Below are 24,598 nucleotides of genomic sequence, written 5' to 3'. Positions count from 1 at the left end.
GCCGCCGCTGCGCGCTGTGTGCTGGAATGCGCGGCGCCTCCCGCCCGCAGCGCCGCCTCCCCGCTCCGCGTCCCGCAGCAGCCCCGCGGCCGGCCGGCCTCGAGCCGCCGGTGAGTGCGGCGGGACTCGGGCCCGGGCTCGGGGGAGGAGGCGGAGGAGGCGGGAGGGAGCCGGGCTGGGCGACGGGCGCTGTCCAGGGCTGATCGGCGGCCGCGCGGCGGGGGGGGGGCCGGGCCCGGCCGGGCCGCGGGGGGATCAGCACCACGGCTAAGGGGCCGCGTCGGCCGCCCGCGCCGCGCTCGCGGCGGGGCCGTTGCCCGCGCTCCGCCGCCGGAAGACGTTTCGGCCGGGCCGCCGCGGGCCCGAACGGAGGGCCCCGGGCGGCGCTCGTCCTCCGTCCGCCGGGCGACGGGCGGGAGCGGCCGCCGTGACCTTGCCGGAGACGCTCAGCCGCCCCCGCGCCGGGGAGCGGGAAGCTGGGCCGTCTCCTCCGTCCCGGACTACTCGGGGCGGCCGTGCCCGGACGGGCCCCGCGGCGGCGGCGGGGAGGGCCGCTTTGTGTGGGCAGGCAGAAAATGGCCGCATGCCTGGCTGCGAGGGAGGGAGGGGAGGAGGGAGGGCTGCGGGGGCACGGCCCGGCTCCCCCGGCCGCCTCCCGGGGCGGATGCGGGCCGGGTCGGGCCGCGCGGGGCCGACGGCGTTTCGGCGGAGGCCGCGGCTCCCCCGGCCGCCATGGCGGGGCTCGGCCCGGAGCCGCGCTCGGGCCGCGCTTCCTCCGCGGGCGGTGTTGCCAAGAGGAGGCCTTCCCGCTGCGAGACTGCTTACAGGTGTGCTTTTTTTCCCCTCTCGGCAGAACCGCTGCTATGGCGACTCAAGTGCTGGGACAGTCCGGTGGGAACGGGCTCTTTCCCGGCGGCGCTAACATCGGCATGGCGTTGTCCAACGACATGTATGACTTGCACGACCTTTCCAAAGCCGAGCTGGCGGCTCCGCAGCTGATCATGTTGGCCAACGTGGCCCTGACGGGAGAGGTGAATGGCAACTGCTGCGATTATCTGGTGGGAGAGGAGAGGCAGATGGCCGAGCTGACCACGGTGGGTGACGGCAACTTCTCAGACAGCGACGCGGAGGGCGTGGAGGATAGCCGTGCTGCAGAGAGCGACCGTGGCGCCTCGGAAAATGTGGAATTGAGCTCTCTGGAAGCACCCGATGTGGAAACCCAAGGCCCGGACGCTTGTCCTCCACCAGAGACTCCCAGCACGGACAAAGATGTCCCATTGGAAGCTCCAGGCACTCCAGAAAGCTCTGAGGACAAGTGTAAGAGCCTCAAGAACAAACCATTCCGTTGCAAGCCTTGCCATTACGAGGCCGAGTCTGAAGAGGAATTTGTGCACCACATCAGAGTTCACAGTGCTAAGAAGTTTTTCGTGGAAGAAAATGCAGAGAAACAAGTGCAGATCAAGGAGTCTGATTCCTACAGCGCGGAAGAGGTGGACTTCTCCAAGGGTCCGATCCGCTGCGATCGCTGCGGCTACAACACTAACAGATATGATCACTACCTGGCTCACCTGAAGCACCACAACAAAGCGGGAGAAAACGAGAGAGTGTACAAGTGTACCATATGCACTTACACCACCGTCAGTGAGTATCACTGGAAGAAACACCTGAGAAACCATTTTCCCAGGAAAGTATACACCTGCTCGCAGTGCTCCTATTTTTCAGACAGGAAAAACAACTATATTCAGCATATTAGAACTCATACGGGTAAGTCTTTAGTTTCTTTTCATTTAAGTATGGCAACAGTAGAGGGAAACTGAATGAATGAAGCGAAAGACGATTCTTCTGTTTGCAGAGTTTGTTCCGCCCTGATAAGGCCCATTGCTGTTGTATGTAGTGCTGTCGGGTTGTATCATGAGTTTGCTTTGAGCTCCAGTCTGCAAGCTCTAGAGGACAGAGAAAATCTCTCATTTCAGGGGTCTGGGAGGAGATGAAGAACATCTTGTTTAGGGACTTGAAACTTTTTTTTTTTTTTTAAGAGAGCATGACAAAAGTGGGCATGTGATGGTTGTCAGGGTGTGCAATGTGGAATCCTGATGTAGCCACTTCACAGCAGGAGCCCATACTGTGTTTCTTGGTCTATAGGAAGCCCCTGGGAGAGATTCCGTCCCGATTTCCTGCCCTCTTCTCCCATCCACCAGTTTGCAGTCTTGAAGGGAAGTGTGGGGCTCCTTTCTGCTCTGATTTATACCAGATGGGCCCATGTGCCAACAGAGCATTGGGTTGCACCGCATCTCTGTGAGCTGCAGCTAGTTGGGAAATACCATGCTGAGATTCCTCCTTGGAAGGAAAGACTTCTCTTTGGAGGTTGCTTCCCACTGCTGACATCCACTCTGCTGACACAGGTTGGAAGTGCCATGTTCTGGTGTCTGCTCTGATGGGATCTGGAGGGTATGCTCTGGTTTTCAGTGTGTTAATACTCCTTAACAGTAGCCATGTGGTGTTGTTCAGAGGATAGCATTGTTTAAAATCGCTCTTGACTCAACTTATTTGCAGTTTCTTGTAAGAGATGCTGGGCAAATGGTTGTTCTCTGGTTGTTCTCCAGTTTTCGTTGTATGTACTGTGGGAGGTGGTGAGAAAGAAAGAGGCAGAAATTACCAAAGAGCAGGAGAAAGCTAAACCCTCCCCAGGAATTCATGGCCAAGCATGAGTCCATGCTGTGGTGCCTTATATCTGTCTTGGCTTCCTATTCTCCTGTTAGCCTGATGTTGAGTGCCCAACTCTGACCTCAGAGAGATTTGCAGAAACTCACTTGGAGCAAGTTTGAGAAAACACTGTTCAAACTCTCCACAAGCTCAGAGAGAGGCAACCTGAGGCAATCATTCACTGTAGGACTCGCTTCCCAGCATCACAGCCTTGGCAGAGGGCAGAGCTCTTTGCATTGGCAGTTGCTAAGCTCTGAGCTGATGAGGACACTCAAGACTGGTGTAGTACTTAATGATATTTAAAAACAAAAACAACAACAACAAAAAAAGCAAGCTAAACTGTTATCCAGTTCCTCTTTTCTCCTTTAAATTAGGTTTCTGGTTCTTTGGTTTGTCATGTCTTCTCATTGTTCCAACTAAGCTGAGATGAATGATGATTTCAGCACTTTTTGGTTCGCTCTGGTGCTTTCTCTGCTGGGTCGTCTTAGCCTGGCAAATAGGGATCTTCAAGCCGATTCTTGCTTGCTTAAAAAGCTCTCAAATATGTGGATTCATTTGGGAACGTGTCTTGTTTCCAATAACGTTGGTTTTGTCCCCAAGTGTTTAAAGCCAAAGAGAAAGCTAAAGAAGAAAGGATGAGCTACTGGCAAGTATGCTGATCCACCAGGCTCAGCACTTCTGCTGGCACTACTGTGTAATTGATTGCTTTGCAGACTGTTAACATAACAACACTGACTGTAATGAAAACTGTCTGAATAATACGAGTGTCTTTGGGTAATAGTTTTAAAGGAGAAAACGTAATAAAAATATCCATTGGAAAGGAGCCAGACGGTGAATTGAGGTTGTGGAGATAAGGAAGCTGGAGTTGTTCTTAGCTTGATGTTCCTGATTGTTGCACCTGACTTACTCTGTGTGGGAAGAAGCCTCTTTGCAGATAAATGTCTTCTATTGCATTTGGGTCGGTTGTCTGAAACACCGACTCTGCTCTGGTGCTGCAGGAAAGTGTTTTTCCTCCCCTCTGTCTTGGACTCGTTGATGCTACTCACTAAAATGGCAATAAAATGCTCCTTTCTTGTTTCCCAAGTTTATTTTCTGGGGGTCAGTGAGCTGAATTGACTTACTGAGGACTCCCACAAATACCAAAGCTTTTTCTGTGAGTGTCTTCTGGAGAGGCTTTTTTGGTAGCTTGTTTGCAACGAGCTTGCAAAATGACAGTCAATCCTTTGGCAAATAGCACTATAAAACAGCCCTTACACAACGTAGCCACGTGTTTAATTTTCAAGCGGTGATAGCATGCATCTTATGTTACGTTCATCACCTTCATCTAGTATGTTTTGCTCATGTGCTTTATAGAAAATACAACGTCTTAGCCACGTTGTTGAAGTTACAGATAAGTTGAAAGATGTGAAATGTGAGGTACTGGGAATAGCACTCAACTGTGTATTCCAGGACCTTTGGCCACGATTTGTAGTCACTGAAAAAAACAGCCGTTCCTTTATGACAAAGCCCTACCCCTCCCTGGGACATGACTTAATCTTAACTGGAAAGGGGGGGGCAAGCTCTGGTTGTTAGGGTGATTTGACATTTAAGCACTGATTTAATCAAGAGTGCTAATCTGAACGATGTGATGGCAGGAAGAAATGCAGGCGATTTGCATGCATTACAAAGGTCTCTCCTCCAGGCGGCTGGAGGTCTCTGCCGCTGCAAGTAGAACTGTCCACAGTCTTTATATGGGATGTTTGCTGACACCTGAGTCTCGTTGAAGAGCACATTGGTTGTGTGCTTAGTCTAGTGTAGGAAAACGCAGTGATATGGCTCTGATGTGTCTGGAATAAATAGCAAGTGAGGATTTGCTTTTCCCTTCCAAACTTCACTCCCATCCGTGCTCCAAACTAAAACGTGTTGTTCCAGCTTGCAGTGACGGGGCATTCTCTATCTCTCAGATGCATTAGAAGTTTGAGGCAAAAACCGACCAAAGACCAAACAACCCAAAACTTGGTGCTTTTATTTGCATCTTCCTACCAGATTCTAAAATTGACCGCCTTTACTTTGGGCTTGCCTCTGCTTGAAAAGAAATTACTGATGCTTACACGAACTGTCTCTTGTGAAGACAAAATTTGAGGCAGGTTAATTTCCATTAGTTCTCCAGAAACAGTGACTGCAGGTGAAGGAACTGCAGGTTTGAAAGTCTTCAAAATGTTGCTGCTATTCTTAAGCTATTGCTGGTAGCATAGTTTCACTGAGCCAGGCGTTGCAGTTTTCCACATCACAGGCTTAAACATGGAGGTGAGGGGAAGCAAAAACCTGGCTTCTTGGGTCGTCAGAGTGCTGGCAGAAAGAATGTAGAAAAATGAGCTCTAGTAGCTTAGGATTTCTGTAAGGGTAGCAGTTCCAATCTCTTTTTGCCAGAGAGCCGTTTGACTTCAGGTGGATGTGGGGTTGTGCCTTTCATATTCTGTCCCTTCACTACCCTGAGCGTGATACATACTGGTTCACCTGAGACATATGCTTCTCACCGTGGCCCTGTTTTGAGAGAGAATGTGTTTTCAGATACAGCTTGGAGTTCTGTGACGGCCTGGCGGGTATGGCTCAGGAAACAAAGATGGGAGTCATGTGTGTTTCAGTAATTAATTTGGTGTTTTATTTTGTTTTTACAGGAGAGCGACCGTATCAGTGTGCTATGTGTCCCTATTCCAGCTCTCAGAAGACACATTTAACCAGGCACATGCGCACCCACTCAGGTTGGTAAGCAGCAGCAGCATGACTCAGAAAAGGGGGTGGTTCTGTGTGACATGAAGTTGTCATCTCATCCAGCGTGACCTGAGCTTTAGCTGCCTTTCTCTTTTTTAACAGCTAAGGTTGTTCCTACCTGCTAAAGATACATGCCATTAATAAAAGCGGTGACAGGGGAATATGTCTTTTTCTTCGCTATCCAGGGTGTATCCTGAGATTTGTAGGACTGCTGTAGTAGTTTTGCAGTAAATCCAACACTGTGATAATGTATGAGCAGGTTCTTGTTTTCTGTCTGCTGTCATAGATCAGTTCAAATCAAGTAAGCTGAAAAAGGTATGAACCTCCGAGAATCTCCCCTTGTGATGTCTGTGGTTTCATTTCATCCAGCAGGATGATAAATGACCATCAGAGGAAATCCTCATATTTTGCTTAGTTACAGAAGGATACAAAGTAGTGCCTGATTCTGGCAAGGACGTGCTGAGAAGGAATAAGCAAACTTAGAGTGATTTGGTCTTGTGGTACTAAAAGCCAAATTAGCAATTTTCACTAGCCTCTATACTCCATAATTGGTCATAAAGTGGTGATGTCAAGAACTCCCTTCTTTCCATTGCTCTGTGCATGTTATCTCCTGTTAGGCTTATTTTTAAATAAAATAATGGCATTCTTAGGAGCTTTTACTCCCATAATCATGCTAGACACAAGCACAGCTGTGCTTTGTGACCCCTTAAGCTCCCTATGGAGAGCTTACATGCACCTCAGCTCACGCTCTTGGTTTGTTAATATATGAATTGATCAGACCTAAGTGAAGTTCTAATCCTATGAAACAGTAACAGAAAGCATCCTGAACAGTCATTTCAATTTCAATAGCTGAGACAAGAAGGCAGTTTTAATTGTTTTGTGATGAGGGTTTGGACCCATTAAAATAGACAGCTTTAAAAGAACCTGCCAGTATTTTAGTTTGAGACTTTTTCAATTGAAGCATTCTGCTTTCAGAAACAAAAAACATTTTTGACTGCACATCTGTGCTAAATATGAATCTGTAAATGGTGTGGTCAACGCTGTGCCTGGAAACTGTTTTTTCATTATCTTTTTCTTCTGTTGTCTGTGCAAAGACCAAATCTGTGCAAATTGGAAGGAGGTGAACAGTAGGATTTGCCCGTGGTCATTGACTTCAAGGTCTGGGAAGGAGGGCGTGAACTATGCTGACAGAAGTGCAATTGCACACGGGACTCTTGCTGTCATATAATCATAGAATGGCTTAGGTTGGAAGGGACATTGAGCATCATGTAGCTCCAACCCCCTGCCATGTACAGGGCTGCCCTCCACTAGGTTAGGCTGCCCAGGGCCCCATGCAACTTGACCTCGAATGCCTCCAGGAATGGGGTGTCCACAGCTTCCCTGGGCAGCATGTGCCAGGGCCTTGCTGCTCTCAGAGTAAAGAATTTTTTCCTAACATCAGACCTAAATTTCCCCTCTTTTAGTTGAAATGTCACTGTCAGACTGTAAAAAGTCAGTTCTCTTGCTTATGAGCTCCCTTTGAGTACTGGAAGGCTGCAATTAAGTTTCTGCAGCATTCTTCTCTCCAGACTGAACAAGCTCAGCTCCCTCAGCCTTTCTTAGGAGAGGTGCTCCAGCCCTCTGAGCATCTCTGTGGCCCTCCTCTGAGCCTGCTCCAATAGCCTCACAAATTTCTTGTGCTGGGGGCCCCAGGCCTGGATGCAGGAGTGCAGGTGAGGCCTCATGAGAACAGAGGAGGACAATCCGCTCCCTCATCCTGCTGGCCACCCCTCTTGATGCAGCTCAGGATACAGTTGGTTTTCTGGGCTGCAAGTGCTAGCTTATGTTCATTCATCAGTACCCCCAAATATTTTTGGGCAGGACTCTTCTCAGGTGAATTCTTCTCCCAGTCTGTATGCGTATGTGGGATTTCCCTGACCCAAGTACTTGGCCTCATTAGTTCTTGTAGGCCCACTTTTCAAGTCTGTACTTGTCTCTCTGGATGGACCTATCCCTAGGGGACACTAGTCATGTCCAACCTCCATCTGGACATAGAGCCATTTACCACAACCCTCCGACAGTGACCATCCAACCAATTATTATCCACCTAATAGTCCAGTCTTTAAATCCATATCTCTCAAATTTAGAGATAGCGATGCGGCGCAGGACCATGTCAAAAGACTTGCACAAGTCCAGGTAGACTATATCAATTGGCCTTCTTTTGTCCACAGACTCTTTCAGACCATCCCAAAAATTCGGCAGATTGGTTAGGCACAATCTGCCCCTGTGTTGGCTGTCTTGGATCACCTGCTTATGTCTCACGTGCCTTAATGTCTCTTTCAGGAGGATCTGAATGATCTTCCCTTGCACAAAGGTGGGGCTCACTGGCTTGTAGTTACTCTAGTCTTCCTTTCTCCCTTAGAAATGGGAGTGTTGTTTTTCTTTTTTCCAATCACTGGGGACTTTGCCTGACAGCTGTGTCTGTTTATATATGATGGAGAGTGGTTTGGCAACCATATCAGCCAGTTCCTTGAGAACCCTGGGATGTACGTCATCTGGCCCCGTGGACTTGTACAGATTCAGCCTCATGAAGTGGTCTCAGACTTGGTCTGCTTTTACATTTGCAGAGATTTTGCTTCCTCTTACCTCCATGTAGAGGTTCAGGGAAGTGAGAGGTGTAGGAAGCCTGACTGCCAGTGAAGACTGAGGCAAAAATCTCGTTGAGTACCTCAGTCTTCTCTATGTCTGCTGAAGCCAGTTCTCCCTTGTCATTTATCAGACGGAGTACACTCTCCTTTGCCTGTCTCTTCTGCCCAATGTACCAAAAGAAGCCATTCTTGTTACTTTTCACATCCTTCAACAAGTTCTGTTCCATCTGTGCCTTGGCTTTCCTGCTTTTGTGATCCCACTTCTATATGCCTAAATGGCATTTTGGTATTCTTCCTAGGGCATCCATCCCAGCTTCCACTGCCCTTTTCCTTCTCATCCCTCAGCCTGACCAGTAGGTTCTTGCTCAGCCATGCTGGTTTCCTGCCTCCTCTGCTTGATCTCTTAAGCTGGTGGATGGAGAGCTCTTATCCTCTGAGAAGGATGTTCTTAAAGAGCTGCCAGCTCTGTTCAATTTGTCTGTCCTAAGGACAGTTTCCTAGTAGATCAGGGGATCTAATCTAACAATTCCTTAAACAGCCTGAAGTTTGCTCTCCTGAAGTTCAGGGTCCTGACTCCTCTCTTTGGCAAGCCCATATTCCTCAAGATAGTGAACGTGACCAGACCAGACCTACAGCTCAGGCTGCCTCCGATCTTAACCTCTTTAGTGATCTGCTATGCACTGGTGTTTTATTAACAGCTGAAGTTAAAATAATCCTTCATTAAATAATAAAGAGATGCTGCAGGTAGAAATGAAATTTTCTAGACTCCTAAGCAAGCATCACCCACCCTCTTGCCAGAGAGGCAGCACAACTATGGAGAAAAGGATCTGGAATGACTTTTCAATATGCCTAGGAAGTGGCATGCATTAGTTTTGGAGGTAAATTTTTAAATGCTAGTTTAGATCTAAGTAGCACCCCTCAGCTGAATTTGTATAGGCAAAAAAGTTCTCAAAGTATTTTTCGACCTGGGTTATTGTGCCAAAAATGTTTTTCCTCTTTGCTTTGGAGTGTAAATGGATTCTGCTGCACCAGTGTGCACTGAACCTCACATTTCAGAAACACTTGTGCATGCAGGAGTCATTTAAAAAATGCAGCTTTCAGTAGTAACAACATGATGGCTTTAGACTGCCTACATATTTCTTGCCAACGGTGGCCTGCAGCCAACCCATAAATGTGACCTAAATGAGACAGTGATGAACTCCACTGAACTGAACTGAACAGAGGCAGAAATCATTGAAGTGGCATATCTTTCACATGCTTAGTCTTTTGCTAGCTCATTTTCCCTTACTTCCTTTTCAATGCAAACGTGAAGTATGCTAAATTTGTGTAAAGTTGGACTTATTTGAAACGTTTGTGTGAAACTTCTATTCATCAAATGTTACATTTCCGTTTTTCTACAATGCATTCAATGGACCAGTTGGGTATGGATTCCATTTGCTAATAGTACTGTAGAGAGATCTCTGCGGGTATGTATGCATAGCCAGAACTTGTGACTTTGTTACTGCTTGTTTGGTTGTGGATCCCCTTCCTCCCAGTCCTTGCCCCTTCTCTCTCTTTTTTTTTTTTTTTGCATATTGTTTTTGGTGTCTTGTGAATGTGTTTGTGATTTGTGGATTTCTTATGTTGATTGTATTTAATTTAAAAGGCGCATGGATATATAAATATATACAATTTTCTTTTTGATTTCATATTTCTGTGCTTGTCTTAGTGCAAAGTGATTTCCTTCCCAACCCTGTGCTTAATAATCACCACAATTCCCTTCCACCCTTCCTTCTTTAGGTGAGAAGCCATTCAAATGTGATCAGTGCAGTTACGTGGCCTCAAACCAGCATGAAGTAACTCGTCATGCAAGGCAAGTTCACAATGGGCCGAAGCCTCTGACTTGCCCGCACTGTGACTACAAAACAGCGGATCGCAGCAATTTCAAAAAGCACGTTGAGCTTCACGTCAATCCGCGCCAGTTTCTTTGTCCTGTTTGTGACTACGCGGCATCTAAGAAGTGTAACCTGCAGTATCACATCAAATCCAGGCATCCCGATTGTTCAGACATCACCATGGATGTTTCAAAGGTGAAGCTACGGACTAAAAAGAGCGAAGCTGACTTTTCTGAGAGCATCGGTGACAAAGTGGAGAAGGAGCAAACAAAAGGGGATTCGCCCACAAAGAAAACTGAGAAAACTGTGAAAGTGGAGAAAAAAGAGAACTTAGCAAAGGAAAAGAAGCCAACGAACAATGCTCCTGCACGCCAAGTGACGACCAGAAGTCGGAAATCGACTTCAGAAAACAAGGAGATAGATATTAAAACTGAGAAAAATACTGAGAAACCGTGTAAAACAAAGAAGGTGAAAAGAAAGGCAGAGGCAGAAATAACTTTCTCAAAGCAAGAGCCTGCGAATGATACTATCGTAATGACAAAAAAGAAAAAGAAAGTGGAAACTAAGCCCAGAGACTGCCAGGAAGCTCAGAAAAGTGATGATGTACCAGAGGCGGAACCTAAAAAGCAAAATTCTTGCCTTAAGAAAAGCAGAAAAAAGAAAGCTCTGAAAAGTAAGCACAGTAAGAAAAGCAATAGACTTGATGAGGAGAAGATGGAAGAAGAGGAGGTGGCGGACAAGTCTCAACTTCCAGAAGAAGACAGATGTGTGAAACTCGACAGTCCGAGCAGCGACCAGGAGAAGGAGGAAGATCCTGCTGATCCAGCACCATTAGACAGTAATGTTGGTCATACTTGCAAGGGAGAGAACATCATTGCCAAAGAAAGCTGCGTACAAGAGCCGAGACAGCTTTGTCTGTCAGCTCAGATTGCGGACACAGAGGCTGAGGAGAAGGATCAAGAAATGCCTGCTGCAGCAGTGGAGAGCAAAGACACTATCTGTGAAAAAGAGGAGAGAAAGATGGACACGGGGGAAGACTCTGAAGAATCTTCTCATGCAGTGTCTTCTGAACAAAGTCTGGACGGACCCGCGGATGTATTACCAGATCTGGAGCCCAGGAAGGAGCCAGAGGAAACCTGCTTGGCAGAAACTGTGAGTAACCCAGACCCGATAGACCTGACTAAGACACGCATCCTAGAGACAGAGCCACCAGCAGATGCTGTGGGAGCGCCTGTGCCCCCAGAAGGGCATATGCAGAGCCCTGAAGTAGCTCTGGCCTTATCACCTCTGGATAACGCGGCAGTGAACGAATCTCAGGAAATGGATGAGGATGAGGGCATCCACAGCCATGAGGGCAGCGACATAAGCGACAACATATCAGAAGGCAGCGATGATTCGGGGTTAAACGGTGCTCGCTCTGTACAAGAGGAGACCAGTCCAAAGACCTCACAAGGAGCTGCCAGTAGCACAGCAGTCAGGGAGAACTATGTATGCATTTTTTGTGACCGCTCGTTTAAAAAGGAAGGTGAATACAGCAAGCACCTCAATCGCCACTTGGTCAATGTGTATTATCTGGAGAAGGCGACAAAAGGGCAGGAGTAGAAACAGCTGCGGTCTGGGAGCACGTGTATCTTTTATAAGATCTTATACAGCTTATGTACAGATATTGTAGATTCTTTTTTTTAAGCATGGTTTTCTTTAGTGTCTGCATTGGGATTTTTTTTTTTTTTTTTTTTTTTTTTTTTTTTTAAGCTGAAAATATTTTGGACAAGTTTTCGTGTAATGACCTCTTTAAATATTGGATCTCTTCATTAAAGAAGTAGGTAGGGTGTATGAGGCTGTGTCCTGTAAGTTCTGTCTGTTTATAGTTTGTTAGCTGATGCATTTGTTTTATAAGTTGAGCTTTAGGAACAAGGCTTGTAGCTACCATACACAAGTTGGATGTTTATAGAGCCACTGGCAGTTGCTTTTTCTTTTAGCAGCCAACTCCTCTTTCCCCTCTCCTCTGCTTTTGTTTTAGTTCTTCTTAACGTACCTTGATGTTCAAAGTGGTAAAAACTACTCAATGCTTTTTCTACCAGGAAGATAGCTTCTGTCACATAAAAGAGCACTTTGTAAGACAAATCGAAGTTGGCTAGTGATGAACGTAACTGTTTAAGGTAATTATAATTGTGAACATACATTTCAGATCCCCTTAGTATGAACAGTGAGCCAAAATTTGGGGTTAGTTCTTCCAACTTTTGTTTGGAGAACCTCTGTCTTGATTAATATCTTATTAACTGTTATGTGTCATTGACTCTGTTGTGGGGGGAGCAAGTTTGTTATTTTTAAGTTTTTGCTTTTTTTGCTGTTGTTGCTTTAAAGGCTTAAAATGTTGCACATTGTTTTTGTTTATACCTATGCAGATAAATCCTTTAGGAATAGCGCTTGTGCAGTACATGTACACTTTATATATGCATGTTGGGTTTCATTTGTGTAAGCTTTTGTTACTTTGAACCATTCGGATTCGTTGCTTACCATGGGCCAGTTTTCTGTGATGCTCTTTACTGCAGATTTTTCTTCTTTTCAGAGGGTTTTGCTAGTTGTGCGTAGAGTTATGAGCTGTTTGGCTGTGTATTTTTGAGTAGCTTTAAAATTTTATATAGTTCTTAAGCAAAAGGATATGAACACAGTTCCAAAACACTATTTTATAGTTGTTGTTTTTTTTTTTTTTTTCCCATAGAAATGCCACTTCTGATATTTTTAGTACATATACAGAGTAATAAATTGTAATTTATAGTTTGGGATCACCAGACAGGAAAGTAATCACTGTCAGTGAAAATGGTCTGAAAATTATACAAGTCCAGGTGTTGCTTGATTTTTTCTTTTTTTCTCTATTTTAATTTCTATGATGGACAGCAGTCAAGCTTCATAAGCTTAAAAAACAACAAAAAAAATTACCATAGATGTTAGATTTTGATGAATTGTAATTATATCTCACACACTGAAAAACAAAGACAGACTAACTGGTAAGCAGCAAACCTGGCATTAAAGGCTGTAGGAATTCCTGTTCCTTATTCATTCAGGTTTCATTTAATAGAATCATCCTGTTTCCTCACGGAGAGATCATCGGTCACATAAGTGATCAGGTTATGATCTCAGGTCTATATGCAAGAAATGTCATACTGGGAGTTTTTAATTCTAAACAGATTTTCTTCTGGCACACACAAACGTGAGAGAGATTGCGTGCCTGCCAGTGGCAAAATGTGAACACAATCCACATGAGCAGGGAAAAAGCAAAAGTCCCATCTGTGCTGCAAAAGACAGTCTTCAGATCTCTTGTCAGGTGCAGCAATTGGGGGTGGCTTCTCATCAACTCTGCAGAAGTAACTTTGGAGGCAGGTGTTGTTTGCGGAGTGGAGCTGGGGAGCTAGTTCACTATTTGTCAGTGTGTTCTAGGTACTCATGGTGTGCGTTCTGTGAATGTAAATTTCTAGAGCAAACCTTGTTTTTTTTCCTCCCTGTCCACATGTCATGTTCTCCCCTTCCCTCAGCCCCCAAGCTAACCTTGAATGAATAGAGAACAAAACTACGTTGCTTCTCCTTTTGGGAGAGATTGGTAAATAGGAGGCCAAAGACTTGAGAGGGAGGGCATCCCTCATGGCAGAAATAAATTGTATAGTGAGATTTTGTTTGCTTAGATAGCATTCAATCCTTACCTTGGCTGTGACAATCATTGGCAACTGAAGAACAAGTTGCAACTATATTTATGCTAAATGTTAAGAAAAGAAACTTAGTTGAGTTGAGTTGTTTTCCTAAACAACTTGTTGTAATAGTCTTAGATGTATTTCTTTTTTTTTTTTTTTTTTTTTTTTTTTTAATGGTGTTTCTTTTATATGTAAATGTTGCCAACGTTTGTGAGTAACATGAGCAGATGCTGGAAATTCCAGTACTGTGCAGAGATATTGTAGCTCCCCTTATATCCTTGCAAAGAGCCCTTGCCATCTTATGAGAGACTTCAAGGACTTCAGCTATGTTCAGATAAACTTGTGGACTGGCCTGATAATTATTCTGTTTTTAAATGGAAAATGTGGTGTACACTGACTTAAAATGTCTCTTGATGAGATAAAAACAAGGGTGTGGTTTTCTGAGGTACTGCACTGCAGATTTCTGGGAAGTGGTCAAGGTTTTAATGCTTGATCTAACAAGAACTCTTTGAAAACAGCAGTGTTCCTGTTAAGCAGTGTTTCCTATCTCAAGATTAGGAGCTGAAAATAAGACTAGAGAAATGTTAAGAAGACAGGTCTCTTTGAGACCCTTACCAGCAACGTCCTGAAATACTGTTGGTGTGTTACAGTGTTGGAATTCTCTGCTGGCTTATGTCCAAGATTTGGGAGTATGTTATGTTAAAGCAGCGAAGATGTACTGCATCGTATGTACCTAAGATGTTAGAAATTGCTAATATTGAATATTTGTACTGGAGAATGCTGATTAGGTAAGCCACCGGCAATGATGGTTTTACTACGATGTAGCTCCCTCTAAACAGTGACTTCTTTGTCCTTCTCAATATTCTTAAATTATTTTGTGTTGGTTTTGCCAACAGTAGCCTAAGAACGGTAGGAGTGTTCAACCTCAGATATGTGGGTTGAGGAGTTTTTAGCACAGCGACAGCTCTACACTGCCAGTCCTTGGTTGAGCAACATGGCGTTTGAGGTTTTCATCTCTATGGATCTATCCACTCTGTAACTGCCTTGAGAAAAGATCCAGAAGTGGATAGCTAGGCAGTTGTAATCCATTGTATTGTAATCATGGCTGGACTAGATGGTTTTAGTTGTCTTTTCCAGTTGTGATGATTCTGTGATTCTGTAGTCATTGTTTCTGGGTTTCGATGATCTAGGCTGGACCTTCATTCATTGACAAAAGAAGAACGTTTAACATCTGCCAGGCCAGTTAAGAAGTGGTAGCGTCACTGATTTCAACAGATTTAATATAGCTGAGAAGTATTAACCAAATTCAAGAGGTTTCTTGAATGGCAGTTGTGTAGATAGTGGCATGCATATTAACAGAATCCAGATAGCTAATGGAATTGTTTCATGTGTACATACGTTTCCTCCCTCTAAAACTATCCTAGTTAACTTTTGTAAGCTGGCATGGAGTTGTGTTTATGACATTTGGTTGCACCATGTTTGATGCTTTTACAGTGCAATACTTGTATTCTCTGAATAAAACCAAAGGTAATTTTTTTTTTTTTTTCATGTTCTCTACTGTAGTGCATGATGGCCTTTTCTACGTTTTTAATGTAAAACAAGCCAGATCATACATCCTATTTTCACTTAAAGTATGTTTTAAGTCTTTTGTTCAAAAAGTAGTGTAAAATTAAACTAAATTGCATTATATTAACCCTTTCAAGTGTATTTTCCTAAGCATAGTTCTGATTAAATAAACTTTATTATGGAACTCGTCGCTTCTGTCTGCCTGTATGGGAACTGTTGATCACGGCCTGAACCTCTGATTGACCACCTGAGGTGAGCAATGAGGCAGTCCTAGGAGCACAGGTGAAGACTGTGCTACTGGAAGGAGAGGAGCCTTGTTCCACCTCTCCTAGACCCCATTTAAGAGCTGACTACCACTGGGGAAGGGTCTCTTAGAGATTGCTCCTCTTGGAGTCTTCTCAGTGAGCCCAGGATATGTGTATTTTCCATTTTTCTTTAGCATGATAACCTGTTTAGCCTAACTTTTCTGTGTATTTCTTGATTACAACATCCGTATATTCATTGGTTACACACTGCTACTTATTAATGGCTACAAAAATGTTTTTAATTAAAGGGGTATGTTCTGGCTTAAAGTCTTATAGATAAATGTGAGTGAAGTTTATGGTAAGGCAGGAATTGTACCCAGTCCTAATTGTGGGCAGGAATTGTACCCAGTCCTAATTGTGGGCTGCCATGAGATGCCCTGAGGCCATGGCATAGAGGTGGTAGGTTTGAGTACTTCTCTGCTTCTTTGCCTTTGCTGCGTGAGTTAATTATTTCAGACTGGTTCAATGGAGGAGGCCCTGCCCTTTGTACCACCAGTTTGTATTTTCACTCTCCAGAAAGGGACAAAATTAAGTGAACTGCAATAGAAATTATGTGACTGGGTTGCCAATGGTTGAAACTATTTTCCCTTAAATCTGCATCCTCATCTTCAACTAGCTTCTTGTATTGTGGCAGAAAATGGGGTAAAACCTATCAGGTTGAAAATGTGCTACTTTATGCTGAGTTCTACTTTATGCCTAATTACTTTTGTTTGTTTTTCTACAGAACTGAGTAGAGAAGAAGAAGCGCGTGGCTATGTAGTACCTTGCAGGCCAGCAGCAAGACAATGCTATGACTCTTTTGGATTCAAGGCAGGCAGCTGAACCATTCCCTTGCCCACAGGTTGGTGGAAGGGGCCACATGAACCCTTCTTAGTGTCCTTTAGCACAGTTCAGGACAGTACACTCCAATGGCTGCTGCCTGCAGCACGGGCTGTGTTGGAGGTGAAGTGATAGATGAGTTGTGTATGTGATTGGGTTTCCATCACAAAGAGCTGAAGGAGAGCTGGGGCAAAAAGAGGAAAGGTGGTGACGATGGGCAGGGACGTGGGCAATGCACTGGGTGGGTGACCAGGCAGCCAGGACCACCTCCAGAGGTGCAGGCACAGATACCTGCAGCCTTAAATGGGAAATCAGAAGGTGAACAGCCTAGAGGTACATAGATTTCAGGAGCACAAGTTTTCAGCATAGCATATGCTTGAGTGGGTAAGAAGCAGAAGCTTGAAACTTGTGGCCCAGTGCACCACTCTTGCATTACAGGCCATTTTGGGAGCACTAACAATGGGTAAAAGTAACCTAGGTAAAAAGTGACCTCTGCATGGAATTTGTTCTGCTTTTGCCACAGAAAGCAGTAGCCCTTTTCCTAGGGTAGGAGTCCTTGACATAAGCAGTGCTGAAAAGTGAATAGCTACTGGGCAGAGAAAAAGCCTCGTTTTTGGGGGGGACACGTGCCAAAGCAAATCAACTCAGGCTCCCAGCTACAGCATCATGTTCCTACTTGCAGGGCAGTGGGGATATGCAATACTCCTTTGGTCTGGTTTGGTATCCCCTAGTCCCCCATTCCAGCTGGGGGAAGACAGGGAGCTCCCTGCAGTACTCCAGCAAATGAGCTGTTCTGCTGAATATGCACTTTTCAGCTTTCCTCACTTTTCTAACAGAGCTATACATAATTGCACCCAGCCTGGGCACACTGAGCCATGAAGGTTGGGCCTTCCCAGGAGGCTTAACTCTCCCAGTCCTGTCTTTACACCTCATTTTTACACACAGACTCAACAGAGGAGCCAAAAGCAAATGTGGTTTGAGATTAAATTAGCTCTTGTCCATAGATGTTAAAAAATGTCTTGCCTCTCAGGCTGTCCAGCACAAGTGTGAAATAGACACCAACTTGGAGAAGCTCAGAACTCATAAAAGGTATTTCTGTGCTTTAATCTAAGCGCTAATTGCTTCCATATTAAAACCTCCTACATGCTGAGGTTTTACATCTGTCTGGAGCACACATTTTTTTGTTGTTGTTGTTGTTCCTAGCTGTGGCTGTTGCTAGTTGTCTGCTCTTATGGCCTGAGGAGTCAGTAGATACAGAGTAGGCTTTGCAAAAGCACTTAAAACACCTGTGTAACTCCAGTTCTTGTGCTGGCCCTGCTGGCCCAGCTGCCCCACTTGCATATCTTGCTGAACACAAAAGGACACAGCATGGGAGGCACATTCTTCCCTGCACATCCTCATGTTTCAGGCAGGAAGCCCTTTCTCCTGAATACAATTTCAGCATTGGCTACTGATCTTTGTGAAAAAGGCTGTGTTTCCAAAAATCAGAGGACCTGCTACACAGGTCCCTGCGCACATTGTCTTGCCTGCAATTTTTCATGGCTGACTCCTGGGCTGGGGACTAATGCTGTCACAAAGGAAGGCATTCCAGTTACTCTTCCTGCATTTGGTATTGTTTGCATTTTATATTGTCTTTTCCACAGTTACAGCATTACAGGAATGCTGTAGGAGACGCCTGTTTTTATTTATCAAGCTAGTTTGAACAGGCCATGTCTGGACCCTTTTCCTGATTCCCAGTTTTACTGGTAGAGCTGTGACTATTTCTATGTCCACTTCTTCAGGACTGCTGAGTATATCCTTCACAAAAAATGAGATGCTAGCTGAAGCAGTGTTTTCTGCTGTCTTCTCTCAGAACACTTAATGGAAATGGTGTGGCCAACAGAACTGGGGTGGTGATTTTCCCCTCTGTACTTAGCTCTGGCAAGACTGCACTTTTGTGTACTGTACTCAGTTCTAGGACCCACACTATGAGAAGGGTCTTGAATTGCTTGAGTGTGGGTGGAGGAGAGAGGGGAAAAAATAGTGAAGGAACCAGAAAACCAGAGTGGTTGGGGGAACTGGTGCTGTTTGGTCTAGAGAGAAGCCTGAGGAGAGCAGGCTGTAGCAAGGTGGGTGTTTTCCCCAGACCTCTATTCTGATCAACCAAAGAGGAAAGCAGGATGAGACTGCTTGTGTTGTCTGTGTTCACCTGACTGTTGTGTTTGCAGTCTGTGTGACTAGCTCTGTACCTGTCTGCTGTGTGCACATGCCAGCTGGAAACTTGAGCTGTTCCTGTGGTTGGACCTGGCAGCTTGGAACTGCAGTAGTCTTACTCCTCTTTGGCTGCCAGATGTGGCATGGTATGTTTTCCTCTAATACAGACCATGTTGCTAGTGCTGTTGTATAGTTTGCAAGATGCAAGCCCACACGAGTGCTTTTCTGGTGATTTCAGAAGACAAAGGAGTCTTGAGAAGGTTTTTTTTTTTTTACTGTACATCCTCAGTTTCAGAAACTTTTACACAAGCTACAGAAACCAAACCAAAGCAGTGAGCTGCGAGTTTCTTTGTTAGGCACTTGAGCAGGCCTGCTTTTCTTTAATTTCTTTTTCCTGTGTCTAGATGTAGGGCAATGCTTCAGATACTGAGGGGACCTAATGTTTGGTCAATAATGTTGAATAACTGCAAGATCCTGGGAATGTAATACCCACACCAGAGAACTCCCTGCTCCTCTCCCCACTTCTACCTCCTTCTGCTTTGGAAACAACATAAAGGCTCCAAGAACCAGGTGATGGTTTCTGACCTGTGAGAGCATGTCTGCAGGAAAAGACCTACTCTGAGCAGCAAAGTCAGCCAAAGGCAGGCAGCTCAGCTTCCATGCTGTATCTCAAGAGTAAACTGGGAAAGATGGTTGCTCGCTGACAGCGCCTGATCTCAGGGAAAAGAACATTTCACCTCACAGAGCAAGGTACCAGCCATTCAGCTCGCTTGAACCAGCTGCAGCTCAATAATTATATTAGACTTGTGGTGCCTTAAATCAGATTTATCTCGCCCAGATGTCCCTTGAAACTGTGCCTGTCTGCCTTTTAGATGAGTCTAAGCTCTCCTGAGTGTCAACAAGCATCAAGGTTCTGAATCCTGTCTTGCTCAGACGATGGTGAGTGCTATCTGTTCCCCACAGTTCTCAGGTTTTCTACAAGAGACGGAGGCTTTTTGGTTCTGTAGGCCGCAGTACCTGGGATCCGGGCCCCTCTGACGTTACTGATATATGGTAAAAGGGGAGGCTCCCGTACCACCACTGTGGTGCCCCTGGGCGTATAGGCTCGGAGCAACAGTTCCTCTTCTGCATAAGCTGTCACTGCCACCCAGCCTGCAGAGCAAAGTAAAAAAAAACAAGAACACAGTCAGTAGGAAGAGTTGCTCATATCAGAACAAGGGTTCTCACACAAAGAAATGTTAAATTACCTGTAGAGGAAAGTTTGATATCTGCAACTGCCTCACTGGTACCAGTTCCTTTCAGTGTAATGTCCTGAGGGACAAGTGGGGGGAACTCTTTCATTCGCTCTTTCCCACCCATTGGAACCTAACGTCAAAACAATAAAAGATTTAGCAGTTAGAGATGCTTCAGTACTCCTACGTTACACTGAAGAGCAATGCACAGAGATATTAAACTTTTGTTATCCAAATAACAAAGAGCTGGTTTGTATATCCTTAGAGGAGCTACTTCCAATTTGCAAAGAGCAGAATTGGGATCACATCCAGAGCAACCCTGCTCAGTGAAGCCCACAGCTCAGGAGTGAGCAAAGATGGAGTGTGTGCTACATGAACCAGCTGTTGGCTCAAGCCAGCTGCCTTCTTGTGGGTTATGTCACTTATACGTACACTCAATGTGTGCAGGAAAGTTGCTGCCGGGACAAGGACAACTTACTCCTGTCCCCAGTCTAGATGTACTATGCCAGTCTGTGGCAATAGTAAGGTCAAAATAATAAAAAGGTAGGATGTATCACCAGGTGGGACAGTCCACCAAAAGCTCATGACAGCACCTGCTTCTCTTACCTTAAAGAACTCTTGGCCAGCGTGCTTCTCATACATGACATCCGCACTGCTCAAGGTAGTAATGTGGACTGGCAACAGCTTAGAAGCCACAACAGAAAACCAGGCAGGTTTTTCTCCCTGAAATAAAACAAAGTGCACATCATTCATGCTAACAGAAAAGCAACCTCAAACTGCTCTCTCTTGCTCCATTTCCTTGCTGTATGTTGAAAGCCTGTCTTTTACTGACATCTTGCCTCTGTCAGTGCAGAGCAGCTTCTGCATGGAAAGCCCTTCAAGGTGAAAGTGTTTATCAGCATTTAAAAGCACTTACGGTTTTACAATATAAAATACTGCACACTGGTAACAAGTATCACCACTCTCCATCCCATGGCAATTTTACTTTATGCAGTGCTTTATTAACAGAATGATCATCTTGAAAGCAGTAAAAAAAGGAGGTGGAGGTTACCTGGACTATCTTTTATTGTTTGGTCCTATACCAAGATGAAGCTGCTGCTATCAAAACTCCTTGTTTTGCCTACCTGTAAGTAGTCTATGCGCCCTAAAGCTGCTAAAAACAAGACCATTCCTGGCTTGAGAATGAAGGTCCGTGGAATGATGGCTTGTGTTGGCAAAACCAGCTTTACTTCTTTCTCTGTTAGGAGATTCAAAACCTGAAAAATAAATTGTACAGTCAGATCACACTGTTTTCCATGATTATTCAACTTCAGAAGAAGGAAGACTGTGCTCAGTTTCCAGTTAGAGCTCTAAGGTACCTTCACACCAGACACTAGCTATTAGAGAGCAAAGTGGCACAAAGTGAGTTAGAGATGATCTTGCAGACATCTTCTAGGTAAGTTCTGACAGCAGTTATCTTCCTAAGCTCCACCTTTTTCAGTAGGGTGGCACAGCTGAAGAAGTACAGATTTCTCTGGGTGATACTGGTATAAACTTGTTTTAACAGTCCTGTACTTCTCTCCGTTATAAAGTGTGCTGACATACAGTTCCTTAACAGAGATCACAGTATGCACCATTCAGAAATAAAACAGCAAAAACACAGTGGACCCTGACCTCTTGAAGCACAGTGCCACAGAATACCTACACAGTTTTCCTTTACAATCCCTGGAGTATCAAAACACCAGCGAGCATCCTTCACTTCGTTGTATGTGAACTCTTCTCTTTCCTCATGCTTCTTAGAGATAGGGCGTGGATCTTCATCTATGCTGTATGACAGCACGTCAGGGTCAAAATCAACCACAGAGCTCTCCCGGCGTTTAAATGTTCTTCCAACTCTTCCTGGATTAAAGTGAAAGGTTTCCTGTTCATTCATTTATTAACTTGCATTTCCTCCAGTTGGACACCTGTCCCTTCCCTTGATTATTAGGGATGCATGGCTGTGATAGAAAGGTGATAAAAACATTGTGCGCATGTTCAAAAGCCAAGATGCTAACAGATCCTTCCTATAAGGGATCTATAGCACTCCTTAAGCCCCAAAACTTTAGCAAGGACCATATATAGACAGCATGTTCCTCTCACAATTAAATGAAAGTGAGTTCTTACAGAGTGGGTAGAAATTGCTTGCCAAAATGAGATGCATTCTTCAGAAAACTAGGGGGTTAACAGTCCTTGTGTAATGCAGCATTTCAACCAGGACATTCCATCACCTTTTACTCAGACAATACTCACCCACTAAGTAACCTTGCTTTTTAAGGCGATTGAGGTGCTTTTTTTCTTCATCGCTTAGCTGGTCTTCTGTTTTTAGCGCCTCTTCTTTCAGCCTCTCCTGCCTTCTGAATATCCTGTCACACGTTGGGTTAATAATTGGAAATTTCAACAAGTTCAGCGTTGTTCCTGGAAGAAAAAAAAAAAAAAGAAAAAGATGACACATCCAGACCTCTGGGTACCTGTCATATTTAAACTCTGAGGAACACAGATAAAAAAATAGGTGGAACCATGTAACAAAAAGTTGGAACTAAGTGTCAACATTTGCTCCACTTAAAGTCTCCCTCCCAGCCGGCGTGGCTGAAGTGTGCTACCACCCACTAGGTATCTGCTTTCTTGCTGAAAGGCTTCTCAAAGGAAACCACAGTCAGCCTCATGCACACTCTCACTAATTAAAATCATGCTAATGCTGGCACATGGGTCATCTGAGCTGATTCTGCACAACTGCCCAGTACATTTTTGGAAGGTCTGTCTAACACCTGAGCAGCAAAGTCTTGCGACCCTAGGGCACATTTCTATGAATATAAGGGACTGGAATAAAACCAGCAGCATTTGGGTGAAAAAAATGATTAAAAATCATATTTTACTGTATATATTGGAACATTGTATTACAATGAGCAAACAAGGGGATTTACTGACCAACACGATGCTGACAACTCTATTTGATCAGGACTGAACATCGAAACTGCTACTGTAAGAGCAGCGGGCTTCACAATCTGTGGCACTTAAGACCAACCTAAGACACCTCAACAAAGTCCCTGGTTTTGCTGTGATTGCTCTACAAGGAGCTCATGAGTCCACCTCCTGTTATAGAATCAAAGAATAGTTATAGTTAAAAAAGACCTCTTCCATCCAATCCAACCTCAGTCCATCCTCACCATATCCACTAACCACTTCCTTCTGTATCACATCTCCACACTTTTTCAACACCTCCTGGGAATCCACCACCTCCCTGGGCAGCCTGTTCTAGTGCACTACTACCTCCTCAGAGAAATGATGCTTCCTAATATCCAACCTGCGCCTCTTCTGGTGCAACTTAAAGCTGCTTCCTCTTGTGCTATCACTGTTTCCTAGACGAGGCTGACTCCCACCTTGCCACAACCTCCTTTCAGGCAGTTGCATAGAGCCAAATGGCTTCCCCTGAGCCTCCTCTTCTGCAGACTGCACAACTCCAGCACCCTCAGCTGCTCCCCATAAGACTTGTGCTCCAGAACTGTCACAGCTTCGTTGCCCTTCTCTGGATACAAGATTTACAGGGAGATGCCAACCCGTGTAGTTTGCTGTCTATATCCCTCAGTGCTCTGAGGCCTTGGTGCCGCAAGGCCTCCAAGGACAACACAGGGAAGGGGAAGATTCTAAACATTCCAAACATCGTTGTTTGGGTTAGCAGCACCCTGGTTGGCAAGGCTTACGGCCTGGTAGCAACAGCAGTGCAGCCGGCAGCCACTGTGCACTGGAGCTCAGTGGTGATGCCTCGGGCCCTTTCGGTGACTGGCCTGGTGGCACAGCAGAGCTGATGGCCCGAGTGTGACATAGGTAGGGACGGCGGCGGTGCCCCTCACCTGGCCAGGCTGAGACAGTGGCCCTGCCAACCACGTCGGGGGCACGTGACTTGCAGTAGTCAGAGAGCAGCAGGGTGTTGAAGAGTGTCGACTTGCCCGAGTTGGTGGCCCCCAGCAGGTAGACGTCGCCGGCGCACTTCCAGGAGCGCTGCAGCCGGCTGACCAGCCCCTCCATCCCGAAGCCCGTCTTGGCGCTCACCAGTCGGACATCCACCAGCTGCGCTCGGGAGATGCCGGCCTGCAGGCAGGCAGCCGTCACTCTCTGCCGCAGCCGCCGCAGGTGCCCGGGGGAGTCAGCCGGCAGCAGGTCCACCTTGTTGCCCACCACCAGCAGCCCCGCGGCGGGCACCTCGGGGCTGAGCAGCGCGGGCAGCTGCGGTAACACTGGGTCGGGCAGCTCCAGCACGTCCAGCAGGTAGAGGAGCAGCGGGCCGCGGCCGTGCCGAGGGGGGCTGCGGAGCGCGGCGCTCAGCACGGCGCGGTGCCGCTCGGGCGGCAGCTCCAGACGCACTGCCTCGCCGCCGTGCGCCAGCACCCAGCACCGCTGGCACACGGCGTCCCGCAGCCCGGCCGCACCGCCCGGCCCCGCGCAGAGGCCGCGGTACTTGTCGGCCGGAACGAAGCCCGGCGCTGCGGCGTCGCGGCATTGCAGCTCGGCCCCGCAGCCCGAGCAGCCCACGCCGCTCGGCGGCACCGACGGGTCGGCCGCCCTCCGCACCCGTCGCCCCCCCGGTGCGCCGTCCGCGCCTGCCGCCCGGCTCCGCGCGGCCGCTCTGCTCCTCGCCGCAGCGGCGGGCGGCGGCGGTTCCGGCTCGTACTCGAGGAAGACGAAGCGCTCCTCCTCGCCCCACGCCGCCGCTCCGCGCCGCGCCGCCCAGGGCCGGGGTGGGCACAGGCGGCCTAGCAGCACCCGGCCCAAGCGGAGCATGGCCAGCAGCGCGTTGCAGCCCGCAGGAAGGGGAGTGGCGAGGCTCGG

At 46.3% G+C, this 24,598-nt stretch overlaps 2 protein-coding genes across 2 annotated transcripts; one reads left to right on the top strand and one right to left on the bottom strand.

The window, feature by feature from the left end:
- REST (RE1 silencing transcription factor) lies at positions 1-12,669 on the top strand. The gene is made up of 4 exons (XM_048943271.1): positions 1-110; positions 854-1,764; positions 5,361-5,444; positions 9,861-12,669. The coding sequence occupies exons 2-4, from the start codon at positions 864-866 to the stop codon at positions 11,555-11,557; spliced, it is 2,682 nt and encodes an 893-aa protein (XP_048799228.1). The 5' UTR covers positions 1-110; positions 854-863; the 3' UTR covers positions 11,558-12,669.
- Positions 12,670-13,781: 1,112 nt separating this feature from the next.
- Positions 13,782-24,594, bottom strand: NOA1 (nitric oxide associated 1). The gene is made up of 7 exons (XM_048943272.1): positions 23,623-24,594; positions 22,025-22,189; positions 21,441-21,634; positions 20,881-21,012; positions 20,363-20,479; positions 19,772-19,889; positions 13,782-19,676 (listed from the first exon to the last, which is right to left on the bottom strand). Exons 1-7 carry the CDS (start codon positions 24,548-24,550, stop codon positions 19,471-19,473), a joined length of 1,860 nt encoding a protein of 619 aa, XP_048799229.1. The 5' UTR covers positions 24,551-24,594; the 3' UTR covers positions 13,782-19,470.
- Positions 24,595-24,598: the final 4 nt, after the last annotated feature.

The sequence above is a fragment of the Lagopus muta genome, chromosome 4 (assembly GCF_023343835.1).
Source record: "Lagopus muta isolate bLagMut1 chromosome 4, bLagMut1 primary, whole genome shotgun sequence".
Classification (NCBI taxonomy): Eukaryota; Metazoa; Chordata; class Aves; order Galliformes; family Phasianidae; genus Lagopus; species Lagopus muta.
The sequence above is the reverse complement of the archived record's forward strand: the minus strand, read 5'-3'. Positions and strand labels throughout refer to the sequence as shown.

Excerpts from the sequence above, each read along its gene's own strand:
- NOA1 (XM_048943272.1), bottom strand. The coding sequence starts at position 24,550 with ATGCTCCGCTTGGGCCGGGTGCTGCTAGGCCGCCTGTGCCCACCCCGG. Across the intron at positions 19,890-20,362 it reads CTGGCCAAGAGTTCTTTAAG|GTTCCAATGGGTGGGAAAGA; the intron begins GTAAGAGAAGCA and ends TTTTGACGTTAG. Across the intron at positions 19,677-19,771 it reads TATCAAACTTTCCTCTACAG|GCTGGGTGGCAGTGACAGCT; the intron begins GTAATTTAACAT and ends TTTGCTCTGCAG.
- REST (XM_048943271.1), top strand. The coding sequence starts at position 864 with ATGGCGACTCAAGTGCTGGGACAGTCCGGTGGGAACGGGCTCTTTCCC. Across the intron at positions 1,765-5,360 it reads GCATATTAGAACTCATACGG|GAGAGCGACCGTATCAGTGT; the intron begins GTAAGTCTTTAG and ends TTGTTTTTACAG. Across the intron at positions 5,445-9,860 it reads GCACATGCGCACCCACTCAG|GTGAGAAGCCATTCAAATGT; the intron begins GTTGGTAAGCAG and ends TTCCTTCTTTAG.